General features: G+C 42.3%; 1 protein-coding gene across 1 annotated transcript; it reads right to left on the bottom strand.

Annotated features, from left to right (window-relative positions):
- Positions 1–3,387: 3,387 nt before the first annotated feature.
- Positions 3,388–4,464, bottom strand: LOC149175400 (uncharacterized). The gene has a single exon (XM_089421128.1). The coding sequence runs from the start codon at positions 4,462–4,464 to the stop codon at positions 3,388–3,390; it is 1,077 nt and encodes a 358-aa protein (XP_089277254.1).
- Positions 4,465–14,141: the final 9,677 nt, after the last annotated feature.

The following is a 14,141-nucleotide window of genomic DNA, read 5'->3' as shown; positions in this document are numbered from 1 at the left end:
TCGATCTCCATCCCCCTCCCTCGAGCCGAGAAGACAGGCATTAATGCCTTCTGCTGTCTAAGATCATGCGGATTAATATTCCGCTTAGCGTGGTACCCTTCAACGCCGCGGGCTTGCCACCCGCCCACGTGATGGCTCACGCCATTACCACGTTGCCACTGCACCCGCATTCGGGAGGATGAGGTCCTTCTGCGCCAGAGAGATGCAGTCATTGTTAAGCTTGTCATCTTCGGAGGTATCCAGGGATCCTGCAAAGTATAAAATGCCCTGAGAAGCACCTTGGTTGGCGAGTCTATCAGCCACGTTGTTCGCTGTTCTTCTTATGTGCTTGAAGGTTAAACTTTGGGGATTTTTTAGCTTTTCCTCCAAAGATTCCAGCCTGCTTAGTAGCCTCCAACTTGTGGCTACCTTGACAGCTGGCGTACCTGCCTGTATTCTTTGGGCAACATTGATAAGGATTAAGGAGTCTCCCTCCACTTCCAAAGGGAAGTATCTGTTCTGTTCTGCAAGGCATAAGCCCCTCCATAATCCTTCTAATTCAGCTACATTGTTGGTGTCTTTGCCCAGCGAGCCATAGAAAATCTGCGTTATTTCTCCTGAGTGATTTCGGAAGAGTCCTCCATAGCTCGCGAGCCCTGGGTTGCCTTTGGCTGCACCATCGAAGTTTAACTTGTAGGTAGCATGAGCTGGAGGGGACCAGCTGGAAGGAGAGGCACTGCTGTTAGAGGTTCGGGTATTTTCCTTCGGTATTGCTGAGAGGTTTATGTTCCATGCCTTCAGAATCCTGCATTCCAATGGGGAGTCTGGCATATCGGTATCTGACCAAGATTTGATGGCAAGTGTTTCTTGCAGATGTTTGTTTAAGATTAGCCATAAGGCCTCGATGGACCTGGAAGAATTGTTGAAAATTCTATGGTTTCTTTCCTTCCAAAGAGTCCAATATATGAATCCTGGTAAGAGGCTCCACAGAGAGTTGAGAAGCTGACTCTTGAAGGGGGATTTGACCCAATTCCTTAAATTCTCGGTTATATCTTCTGTCCTGGCTGCTGATCTCATGTTGCAACTTTCAACTTTCCTCCATATTTGCGTTGCTAACGGACAAGTTTCCATGAGGTGGCCGATTGTCTCAGAGTGAATGTTGCAATTCGGGCATCTTGATGGCCCTACGAATCCGCGCTTTACCAGGTTGTCCCATGTGAGTATTCTTCTTTTGTTGAGCAGCCATAGGAAGGTAGAGATTTTGGGCCATATTCCTGGTTGCCAGATCTTTTCCCAGATGGGGTCCTTATTGAGCTGATTTTCGGAATATCTGAGCTGGTGGGCCTCTTTGGTGGTGAATGTACCTTTAGGCTTATGTCCCCATTTGAGGCGATCCTGTAGAGTAGAGTATCAAATTCTTCTGAATGATAATTCTTGATCTATGTCCTCATATGATTCTCCTAGCCAATCTCTCTGCCAGAGATTGGCTTTCTTCCAGGTTCTGAAGTCGGTGCTTGCGGAGTGTTGCCAGAATTGATTAACATGAGTAAGGTGTGCTTGCTGCATCTGCTCTTGCCAGAGGGGCTTGTGAAAAACTGTGGCAAGCCTAGGGAGCTGCTGCCACGAGTCCTCCCAAAATCTTGCAGTAGTGCCGGAGTGAATTTCCCAGAAGCTATGTTCTTGAATGAACTTGCTGTGTGGTTTGGCTGCGTTCCAAATGGGTGATCCTTGAGTAGTGGAATTGATTCGGATTAAATCAGACCATTGACTGCCTGGTGCATATTTGGCCTGCCATATTTTGGCCCAAGGTGAGTTGGGCTTGGTGATCCAATTCCACCACAATCGAGCTCCCATAGTATTGTTGCTCTGGATAGGGTCTCGTAAGCCCAGGCCCCCCTCTGACTTGGGTTTACAGACGTCCTGCCAATTTACAAGCGCCCATTTTCTGTTAAGGCCCGATGACCCCCAGAGGAAGTTACGCTGAAGATTGCGAATAGATTTTAGAATCCATTTTGGGGCGGCCAAAAGAGAAAAGAGGTATAATGACATGGCCTGAAGGACCGATTTGATTAGGACAAGCCTGCTGGCGATGTTGAGAGCCCGGTAAGTCCACAGGGAGAGTTTGGATTCTAGCTTATCTAGAAGAGTCTGCCAGGAGGAATGCTTGATAGCTGCAGCGGCTAGGGGAGCCCCTAAGTAGGACGATGGAAGCTTGGAAATAGTGAATTGCAATATTCGGGCTATGTTCCTTTGAGTGGAGGGGGGGGTGTTGAAGAAATAGAGCTGGGATTTCGATGCATTGATGGAGGTACCTGAAGCTTTGGAGAAAATGGAGAGCAGGGATTTAAAGACAGAGGCTTCTTGTGAAGATGGGTGCCCAAAGAGCATGGTATCGTCAACAAATTGCTGGTGGGATTGAGGTGGAAGGCCATGCACAGAGATGCCTTTGAGCATTTGAGATGAGACAGCGGCCTTTAGCAGTCTACCCAGCCCTTCTGCCATAAGGACAAAGAGGAAAGGCGACAGAGGGTCCCCTTGTCTTATGCCCCTAGATGGCCGAAAGGGATGAGAAGGAGAACCATTTAACAGAACCGAAAAGTTTGGAGAGGAGATTAAATTGGTGATCCATCTTGTCCAAGTGTGACTGAAGCCAAAAGCTATAAGCATTTTTTGTATATAGTTCCAACTGAGCTTGTCAAATGCTTTGGATAAATCTAGTTTTAGAAGCATACCTAGCTTTTTTAGAATCTTGAGAGAGTGAATCACCTCATTTGATAAGATGATGCCATCCATGATCTGCCGCCCTTCAACATAACCTGTTTGTTCTGGCGAAATGAGTAAGGGTAGGAGAGGTTTGAGCCGATTTGCTATGACCTTGGTGATGAGCTTGTATATGACATTGCATAAAGCAATGGGTCTGTAGCTTTCCGGCTTACTTGGTTCAGCACATTTGGGGACTAATGCTATAAAAGTAGTATTGAGAGCTGGAAGAATCCAATGCATGCTTCTTGATTCTTCCACCAACTCCTAGACCTCTTCTTTGATTAACTCCCAGAATTCATGGTAGAAATTGGCGGTGAAACCGTCTGGCCCAGGGGCTTTGCCATCCTTGAGGTGGTTCATCGCTTCTTCAATTTCTTTTAGAGATGTGGGCTGAAGCAGTTTGTTGTTGTGCTCATCAGTTATTATTCGAGGAATATGCTGAGTGATGGCTCGAATTTCTGCGTCCCTGTTTCCTTCCGGCTCTTTAAGGATGTCTTGAAAGTAGTTTGTTAATTCCTTTTCCATGTCTTCGTGGGCTTCGACTCGCTCTCCTTGTTGGTTGTTGATGAAGGTTATGTTATTGTGCATGCGCCTTTGGATAGTTGTTCTGTGAAAAAATTTTGTGTTCTTTTCTCCCTCTTTTAGCTAGCTGATTCGTGATTTTTGTCGCCAGAGTATTTCTTCTTGTTTCCTCCGTTCTTCTAATTGATGCCAGAGGATTTGCTCTTGTTGGGACTGTTCCTCCGTTCGGCCTTCTTTGATGATGTCTTGCTGTAGTGCTTCCATTTGCTTTTCCAACCTTTGTCGATTCTCCTGTATGTTGCCAAATTGTGTTCTATTCCAGTTCTTGAGGACTTGCTTTAAGTTTTTTAATTTTTGCTGGAATTGATACATTTTGGCTCCTTCTGGTGGCCTGTAGGACTTCCATGCCTCTTCTACTATTTGCCTGAATTTTGGGTTTGTAAGCCAAAAGGATTCAAAGCGGAAAGGCCTATTGCATCGTGTACCAGGCCGAGACCATTGAAGCATTATGGGCCAGTGGTCCGAACCTCCGTGGGGCAAAATTGATGCATTGAAGTCTCCTCCTAGATGGATTGCATTGTCTGAGAGGAGGAACCTGTCAAGCCTAGAGGCAATATGATTGGTGCCGCTGCGCTTGTTAGTCCATGTAAAGATCCCATTGGTGGTTGGAATGTCCATTAAGTGGTTGTCCTGTATAAAATCTCTGAGTCCTTTGCCGTCATTTTCTAATCTTGTTCGTCCCCCTGTCTTCTCCTCCAGCGATTGTATGATGTTGTAATCTCCTCCACTAATCCAGAGCGGGAACTGTCTGTGCTCATTTAAACTGGAGATCGTGTTCAACAGATCTAATTTCTGCTGAATGCTTTGCGGAAAATAAACATTTGAAAGGTGCCCATGGATATTTGTTCCTATAAGATGAAAAGATGCTTGAATGAGGAAATGGGTGGCGTGGAAGTCGTAAAGAGTAAGGATCTGTGGATTCCATAGAATGGCTAATCCACCCGAAGCCCCTGAGGCGTCTACTGACATTGAGCTGCTACCAGCCCAAATCTTGTTTCGTGCTTTGTCCATGGCAATTGTGCTGCTTTTGGTTTCTTGAAGAAAAACTATAGAAGGTTTTTCTTGTTGAATCAAGTTCTTGATCATTCTGATTTTTGAGGGGCTGTTGAGTCCTCTCACATTCCAGGAGATAAGCTTCATAGTAATTGAGTTGTAGGTTTGTAGTACTTGGTCAGCTTAGGGAATCTCCCTGATTCCATAAGCAATTCTCCCACTGCAATGGTTCTCTGCAGATCCGTTTTGCGTCCCCTCTTCTTGGTTTCTTTGAGATTCTTTTTTACATCCCATGGAATTCCTCCCTGTATGCCAAGATTTTTGTTTTGCTATACCTTGGCTAGGACTCCTTCTAGCCGATCTATTTGCCAGGGAGGAATGGTATTGTATTCTTTTTGCTTACAGGCTGTTTCAAGTTTTAGGATATCAATTCCTTCTAGGATAATGTTCTCCGGATCTTGTTCCATGTTGCTAGGGGTATTTTGTTCATCTTCCTCTGTGGTGTTCTGTAAGCTTAGCGCTAATGCTGCATCCATATCCATGTCAGAGTCTGGTTGCTTGGAGTTTAATATTGATTTCCCTTTGCCGGCTGATGGGTCACTGGGATCTGAGGCTGCCTTTGGGATGTCTTCAAAAGGTGGGAGGGGAGATTGGAAAGAGCTAAGATTGCCTGAATGCTTGAGGGTCTGGGGATTGAAGGATGAAGATGGCTGAGAGACAGAGTCCATAGGCTCTTCACTGGGAGGATCTTGGCTGGCTAGAGGGGAAAACTTGTTCCGAGAGTCGAATCTGGAAGAGATTTCTGGGGCTGCCTGATTTTTCTTGGTGTGCCTGCGGCGGTTGGGGATTATGGTAAAGCCTTTTGAATCTGTCCGGGTTTCAGGGGGAAAGGCTTTGGATTTCTGATTAAGAGGGCAATCCCTAAATAGATGCCCATGCGCATGGCATTTACGGCAACGGAAAGGGATGTGTTCATAATCAAGAGTTTGCTCCCATTCAAAATCTTCGTGAAAGAGACTTACCGTGTCTGCCAGAGTCTTGGTGAGGTGCATCTTAACACAGATCCGAGCATAGGATGTGTATTTGCGCTTCTTTGTTTCCTCGGCGACTTTGATGAAGGTCCCCAGTCTGTTGCCAATGTCTGCAAGCGTTTCTTCCTTCCAGTATTCCACAGGGAGCCCGTACATTCTTATCCATACGGGAGCCCAACTGAAATCTTCTTTGTCAGGGTTAAATCGTGGCTTCCATTCTGTGAGGTACAGTCCGGATGAGTTGAAGAAGTATGGGCCACCCTCGAATACCTTAGTTTTGTCCTCCAGACAGTTAAATATGGCTGTGAAGAAGCCTTTTGGACCCAGTTGCAGTGTAACTTGTCCCTTAGGTTTCCACTTTGATTCGATCCAGCCATTCAGGGCTCTTTCTGTCGGCCAGAAGCCCAAGAATTTTCCGATCAGGGCATGGTCCTGCATGTACTGTATTTCTCCATTGATTCGATGACTGGGCAGTTCTATCCTGATGCGTTTTGTCGACTTTGGAATGCATGTAGCCGAGGTCGCCTTTGGCTGTGACGAAGAGGTGTTTTGGCACTTTTTAGTTTCTGAGTCTGTGGCCGCAGGCTGATCTGCATGGATCTCCTTTTCGTTGGTCCTCTGGCCTTCGTGCTCTGTTTCGCGGTTTGTGTCAGGAGTAGTCCACGGGGTTTTATTCGTCTTCTCACCGGCTGAATGGGTATTCGAAGGAGGGGGGGCAGAGCCCGCCCCTCCTGCTGGTTGTGCCATGGAAGGCCTTCAGCAGTGAACTGGCGGCTTAGCTTGATTCTTCAGGTACGAGCAGGGTGCAGGGTTCAGAAATGGCTGCAGGCGCGCAGGCATCCGTAGGGTTTTGTCATGCACCAAAATATCGTCTCTCTCTCCCTCTTAACTAGGGAGGATATGCCCTATTTCAATGAAGGAACGTACCCATTCCTATAAAAGGAATGTACCCAATCTCCCTCTTATCCAGGGACTTTTGCAAGCTCCCTCTTATCTAGGGACTTGATTTCAAGTTTCTTGTTAATTACAAACTTGCTTCCAGGCTCCCCCTTAATCAGGAACCTATTTTTAGCAGCAACTCTTTCTTCATTGGTGGAGATCATGGGATATTCAGTTGCTTGTAGTGTTCCTCCATTCGATGTCATGAATTTCATTTTTAACATTATGGAGCCTTCATATTTGGAACTTATATGTAAGGAATTGACCATAAATCACTTTCCTTCTTGAATTAGGGTAGTCATGTGATCCTTCCTTTCCTCAGAGAGTGATTCATTGGATTATATCTCATTTTTTCTCATACAACTACATTTTTCACATCATGTATCCTTCAATATCTTCCATCCCTCCACATGAGTATCCATTGTAGATGACATCCACATTTCTCTTTATGTAGCCCTGTATTGGCCCATCCAGACATTATTAAAAAATCATACAGGAACATCAAATAACAAATTACCTTTTGTGATGGCCATTCATCATGACATCTTCTTGCTTCACACATCCTTCATTGATATTGACACATGTCCAAGATATTCATTTTTCAAGCATCTTCTTTCTTTTCAGACTTTTCCAAGGTCTTCGTATCTTTATATGGAGATATCATAGTCAATTATTCTAGTCATAGGATGTTAAATTCCTTCTCCACAATTGTATTTTTTTCTTGATCTCTTCTTTTCTCTTTATTCACATATTACTTGCCAGTAGTCATAGTTCCTTCATTTTTTCAACCACCTGATATTCTATATGAGGACATATTATGCTTATTTCATCTAGTTAATATGTGACCCATGCCTTTATGCATCCTTTTAATGAAAGAGATTATTTTCCCTTGATCATGCTCTTTAGGTAGAGCATGCATCCTTACTATCTACAACTATATAATTACATGACTTGACTCATTGAACATATGCATACATATCTCTTTTCTTATGGGGTCATCTAGGCTTAATTCAATAGCTTTTTGTCCTTGATTGAGTCTACTTAAATCATCTTTGACCTACTATATTCCTTTGTCATCATAACATCATTCTTCTAAACAATGAATTCCATCCCAAGTAAAATTATTAGCGATGCATATTTCAAGAGATGAACCTTCTAATGAAGATTACAACAAAGGATATGATTATCATCATCTTACAGATGCTCCTTCCAAATTATGTGTGATGGGTTCTATACTAGATGACATACTTCTAACCATAAGTACTACTTATGCTTTTAATGAGGTTATCAAGATCTACTTCCTTCTAATAATGACTGCCATAGAATTCAACTATCTTTCAAGCTTCTCATAAAAATGTCATGAGATCTTTCTTTCAAAGATATGTTATTATGATTCCATCCCTTAAACAATGCATCTCGCCATAATTCTTTTCTTCTTGATTGCCTAGGTGGAGGCCTTCTTCACCTTCCTCTCGATACAAATTCCTCCTTCCATCATGTTGCTTAGAACAAAGTTTCAACCCATCCATCTTTATTTCATGTACCTGCAATATTTATTGACAAACACCCCAAGCAAAGTATACTATTGTAGCTAAATTTGCAAGGAGTTCTTGCTTCGTGATATTGTGTCCAAATTAGATCATCAGACAGAGAAGAATACAATCAATGGAACAATAAGCCAATCCCAATCCCAAATGCCCAATCGTTCAACAACCAATTGGATCTATTATATAAAGATAAGAGATCACACCTGGAATCCTTGCATGTTGGGGAGGGGTTTTGAGTTTGATGCAGATCTTGCGATCCACTCAAGCGATCCAACACATCTACCCCAAATCTCTATCCCTGCACACAATCACAACTAAATGAAGACAACAAGTGATCTTCCTTGAAAGATTGTTAGATAAAAACAAATAGATACCAACATATAATAGATTGAACACAAATTCATGTAAGGAAAGGAACATAGATTTCTATTAATTATGAAAGGAAACAATACAATGCTAAACTTTCACCTCCAAGACTCTTCTCCATAATCTAACATACTTTCCCCACTATATCCAAGAAACGAGCATGAAGAGTAGTAGACCAATGGAAAAATACCTCACATGCTATAGCAACATAATCTCAAGATTTGAGTCTCGATCCTAGCTCTCCAAAACTAGCTGACCCTCTAAGACAGTCTAGTATAAATAGGCAGAAGAGAGGTCCCGAGAGGATGTATTTGTATGCTCAGGACAAATAGAAGTCATAGAAACTTCTAAGAGATAAGTCCTAGCGGGCTAGAATAGATGAGAAATCGAACTGATCTCCTAGGGACTAAGGCACTCTAGAAGACATCCCTAGTCATTGGCACTGAAAGGGGAAAAATGTCCCTGGTCACTCCCATAGAGGAGCGCTGAGAGCGAGTGTGAGCCTGTAATCGCTCCCATAGACTGTTGTGCAAGTGAATTAGGTAAAACTGGAAGAAAAAGAGTCCTGAGTATGGAAAAAGTCAGTTGGACTCAAGTACTAAGGGTCACTGATCTAGAGGGGTAAAATAGGTTGATAACAAATGGCCCATAATGTATGAGGTCAATAAATAAGTTGATGGCCGAAATACATTATTATAAAACTTAGAGGTCAAAATGGGAGTGAGGAAACAAAGCCAGCACTGTGGATAAGACAACTTTGGAGATGAAATCTCATATGTGCTGATAACATCCCTGAGGCAGGCATACCCATGTTTGGTCATAAGAAAACATTGAACATGGCTGCCATAAAATACATTTCGGATCCATGAAATGAAATGCTAGAAGATGGCCACGAGGACATACACAGTGGATCCATGTGACTCAATAGATAGAGCATATCTAATGGCAAATACAATCATGGATCTATGTCACAGTATATATCAGTAGGACTATGGACACATGATAGACATATAAGTGTCCCAAATAGCCCTTAGAGTACATAAATGATACATATCTCCAATGCAGCCTGGGAAGGATGCCATATAAGGGTGAGATGTCCCTAGCCCAAGGTCTTCGACATAACCCTGATGGTATGAATCTACATCATTCAAATAAATGAACTGAAGTCTAACATGGTAGAAACTGCCTAATTACTAGCCAATGAGGTAAACCAATAATAGACGCGAGGGAGTCCACCAATGAGAAAAATGGACCTGAAGGTACCTAGTATAGTCCACAAAGTGTGAATAAATGAGTTGATGTTGAAAACTAGTGAACTCGACCAATTAGGAACCAATGATGTAAACCCATTGTCGATCGAGAGGAAGTATGCCCCTAAGGTATGCAAGCTCCAAGGTATTATTGGTTCTTAGATCAAGCTCCTAGATAATGAGCTGAAGCTGACATGAGAAGATCCATTGAAGGAGGGCCTTAATGTATCCCCAATCAATCAACATGGAACAGACCAAGATGATTTGATGAATGGGTGGAGTCATGAACCGGTGAAGTACAACTGACACAGGGATAATCGACTCAAAAAGGTCAACATGCTACTGCAGATGGTTGACACAAGCTAAGACATCCCTTGAACACATAGCGACATGACACAAGATTGACTTGGAAGAATGACTAATGAACACCATGTGATATCATGAAACGACACAGGAGGAATCAAAGCATGCTCCAGATGACTGGAAGAGCAATCAACCATGGGATTGAAGAGACTCATATGGATGGTATGACTCCTAGGCAAGATAAAACCCAACTGTGTGATAATGAGATAGACATGTGCCATGTTCAAGGGAAATGAAACTGACATTGCCATTTTGATGACTAATGGAAAAATATGTTTCCTCCCTTCTCTTTTTATAAGTTTCTTTTTCGTAAAGTTGTCCCCCAAGCCCAAAAAATAGATAAAATTATACAAGGGAGAACCTCCTAGCTGAAGTAGACTTGGGTATTCCTTTTTCGTAACTAGTCTATCACAGTCTATAAAAGGGTTAAACTTATACTGGGTAGACAACACTTCAGGTAATTTAACGAGCGTGAAGTAGACAAGTTCACTCGGTAATATTTTTTAAATTAAGGATTCTGAAAAGAGATTAAAGAAAATTCCTCTTGGGGGAACGAGTGGTATAGTGGATAACAACTGGTTCCAACAATTTTGGAACTTCTCATAACATAATGAGGACAAGAGGTTGGCTAATATGACCAGTCATCGCAACGGTGCCTCCAAGAAAGGGTAAGACACCAAGTCAAAGTGAATAATAGGCCAAGAAGATGATGATGATGAAAGAAACCAAGGCTCATCGTGCATAAATAGGTTGATAAAAAGTGGAAATCGAAAAGGGTAAAAGTGGTGGAATCCTCTAGGTGTAAAGCCAAAAATGAGATGAAGAAAAGGACATGTGGGTCAAATTCTAGATCATGGTGGGTCAGAAGGAGGGATTCTAATAAGAGAATAAAATCAAATGCATGGACACCAACACAACAAAGACGTGCTATCTAGGGTATCCATCATTAGGTAAGCTCTACTGCCAAGTGAAAACATGCATAATGGAAAGAGTCTAAAGTCACAACTTGAAGGGGTCAACCCTAAGGCATAAAATGATGCTGACGATCAAAATGCAATATCGGCAAAAATGACCTACCCCTATATGCCAATTCAAGAGAAATGCACCTAAGGTCTAATGGATGTCGCAATAAGATGCCACCCAATGTAAAAACCATCTAGAAATACTTGACCCATGGTTAAATCAAATAATGAATAAATAAGCATGGATAATGTAAAAAAAAGATCATGTATTTTTTGATTTTATGAATGTTATAAAAAAAATTGGATTTTGGCATAAATAAGGCATGAAAAATACTCGCATCACACACCAAACCAAAAAAGGGTAAAATAATCACACTACTATGTAAACTATGTACAAGCGCAACATAGTCCAGTAGGTCACGCTAATGGGTGCCTATAGCTGGGCATAGGACAAGGGTTTCTATACGTGAACCCATGAAGGTGAAGGGAACCATATGACTCACCAAAGTAGGGCCATGCCAAATGTAGTAAAAATGCCTAATCCGAAAAGGTTGACCATTATAGGGACATTGTAACATAGTTGCACTCTTGAAATTAACTTGAGGACATAAGGGAGGATCAAGACATAAAAGGGTAACAAGATGCTTGTCAATAGGTGGAAAGGAAGTGTCCAATTCATTAGCAAGTTCGATAGTAGAATCCCAATAATTGACTCAGTCCATGGGTGGAAACTCCAAGGAACACCGAGAAGGTGCCCCCTGAACCAATTCAAGATTTATATTGCCAATCTCTGTTTGTTCTGAATTGGGGAGACTAGAGGCATAAAGAGGCATTGTCTTCCTAGGGTTATTAATGGGTATATCCATGATCTCCAAGTTGACTAACTGAGGGGGTTTTTCATCAAGGGAGTCACGTGGAATAAGTGGAGGGCGGCCCATTTGGGCAAACGAAACTGGTCATATTCCATATTAGGATGGAGTTTCTGACTAGCATCAGGAGGTACTAGCGAGACTACCGGAGAGGAAATCTCTTCCACAATAGGTGGTAGAGGGTTCTTATTATCTCGATCCACTTTCATAATAACAGGCTACACCACCTAAGGATCAGGAGGTCGATGGGGTCCATAGGTATCGGAAGAGATCATATGCATAAGAGCTGTGGTAGAAGTAGAAGGAGTGTTGGCGGAGGGAGTTGAGGAAGAACCCCCATAAGAGTGGAAATTTTGAAGAGCCCAACCCCAACACTATGAAATTGATTAGGGTGATCTCCCATGAGTTGTACAGAATTCCCAGTAGTGGAAATCTGAGCAAATGGAACATAAGAGTCAAGTTGATCAATAGTGACAATATTTCCTTCATGAGGAAAGCAAAGAATACAGAAAAAAATGAGATGACTATGGTCATCACATAAAACCAACTACGACCAAGGATTAGGTTGCAATCTAATGTGGTGTCGACAACTTCGACATCAACATGGACAATTTTCTCTCCTAACTCAATGGAAAAATTTGGAAGAACCCTCTTGGGTAAAAAGTTGTGTCCATTAAAAGCTTGGAGAGTTGTGTTGGATGTGGTGAGTGCCAGAGAGCCAAGAGCCTTCCAACAAGATACATACATATCACATGTGGAAGAGACCTCATCCACCAAAGTGTGATGAATATTCCGATGTAAAATATGCACAATGATTTGGAAAGAAATTTAATGGGAATGACAAGGAGTGGCTTTATCAGCATTAAAAGCGATGGGATTAGAGTCAAACAAGTCAACTCCATTAATGGCAGACAACAAGGCTTTGTGCTGCTGGGGAAAACTTTTCAATACCTCCAAGGCAGACATGGCACAAGGAGCCTGGGCCCTTTCTTCAACAATACTGTAATGTTGAGCATCCCAAGCAGAAGGATTGTGTGTCGTCTCTCGAAGAACACCCTTGGGAAGGCGATAGAATGGTTCCACATGCTTATTGAAAGTGAGAGGTCCAATGGAGGTAGGTGGAGCTGACGAGTCCTTAGAAGGAAGACTCAACTTAGGAACACCATAATATTTGTCTCACATAGTCACATTGACATATTAATTGCACATGAATATGAACGAATTATGAGAAGGATGGAAAGAGGACCCCTCGTTGCCCCCTTGCGGAGGGTGGGAAGGTTGAGAAACCATATGTTGCTAGGGTTGTGTAGGGAATGGATGAGTCAAAACAACATGTTGTTGAGTAGATGGTGGTGAAATAAGCCTATGGACTTCATCCATTTGAGGGCATTCGTGAGTAAGGTGGTCACCTTGAAAAATTTTACAGAGGAACTTGAATTTACGACAACATTGACTAGTGGCCCCTCCTTGAATCTAAGGGTTGGGTTGAGACTCCTGTGCATTTTGATTGTTGGTTGTTCTTCAGTTGAGTGGACTTCATAGTGAGAACATCAGTGGACTACTCAGGAGGGGGTGATTTAGTAGAGCGAGACGCACTTGCTAGGGATTGATATTGTTATAGCTCCAAATATCACCCTTTGTATTTGTGATGCTTGCGTTATGGCCTAGGGCAACCCCTCCTTCCAGACTTGGTCCAAATATTTTAAAAACAATGTTTTACTCCCTATACGCTACTTTTGCTATGTTAAAAGCGTGTACACGTGGGTTAGTCTATACCCAACCCGCGTGTATGTGTTAAAACACTTAAAAAAAGTAAATTTCCTTAACTATGGGCGGAGGTCATAGGTTTTACCTGTTGATTACCTATAGAGCCTGTGGCTTAATTTTTCCCAACTGTTTCCAAACTAAAAAACTAATTTGGGAGAAGTATAAAAAGACTTCAATGGGAAGGCCTTAAGGAGGAGAGAAAGGATAGAATTACTAGACTGAGATTATCCTCTGATCAAGTCTGAAGAATCCCTGTGCTTCATGCACTTCCCCAAGTTCAAGAAACCCTTGTTTCCTTGAGTTTTGATGTTCTCTCACATGCTTGGAGATATCATGGTATTGGTTGTGGAAGGAAGCTGTTGAAGACTAGGACTGGATAGACCTGGAGGACGGTTCCTCTTGGAGCCGGAAGAGGAAGACTCAGGTGAACTCTTTCCATGTTTTGATTATAGTTTTCTACAATAAAAGAAACGCTGCCTTGTTCCTGATATCAACTTTGTTTATGTGTCTGACGTTATTGTTATGGTTTATATATGAATGACTATTTCAATGTATAACTAACCATCTACTTATATGATATAAAGTTGATTTCACTATATTGCTTTATCTATATGCTGCTATGTGTATTTGAATTGGCTGATTTTTAGGTTCAAAGATCATTGGGAGTTGCAAAGGGTTTGAACCCTGGCTGGAACTACCCAAATGAAGGACATCCAGGTAATTTCATCCT

Source organism: Pinus tabuliformis, chromosome 4_1 (genome assembly GCF_031772625.1).
Source record: "Pinus tabuliformis cultivar Carrire ecotype Pingquan chromosome 4_1, CPIR1, whole genome shotgun sequence".
NCBI lineage: Eukaryota > Viridiplantae > Streptophyta > Pinopsida > Pinales > Pinaceae > Pinus > Pinus tabuliformis.
Note: the sequence above shows the minus strand (reverse complement) of the source record. Positions and strands in the feature narration are given on the sequence as shown.

Coding starts and splice junctions, on each gene's coding strand:
- LOC149175400 (XM_089421128.1), bottom strand. CDS start 4,464: ATGAAGCTTATCTCCTGGAATGTGAGAGGACTCAACAGCCCCTCAAAA.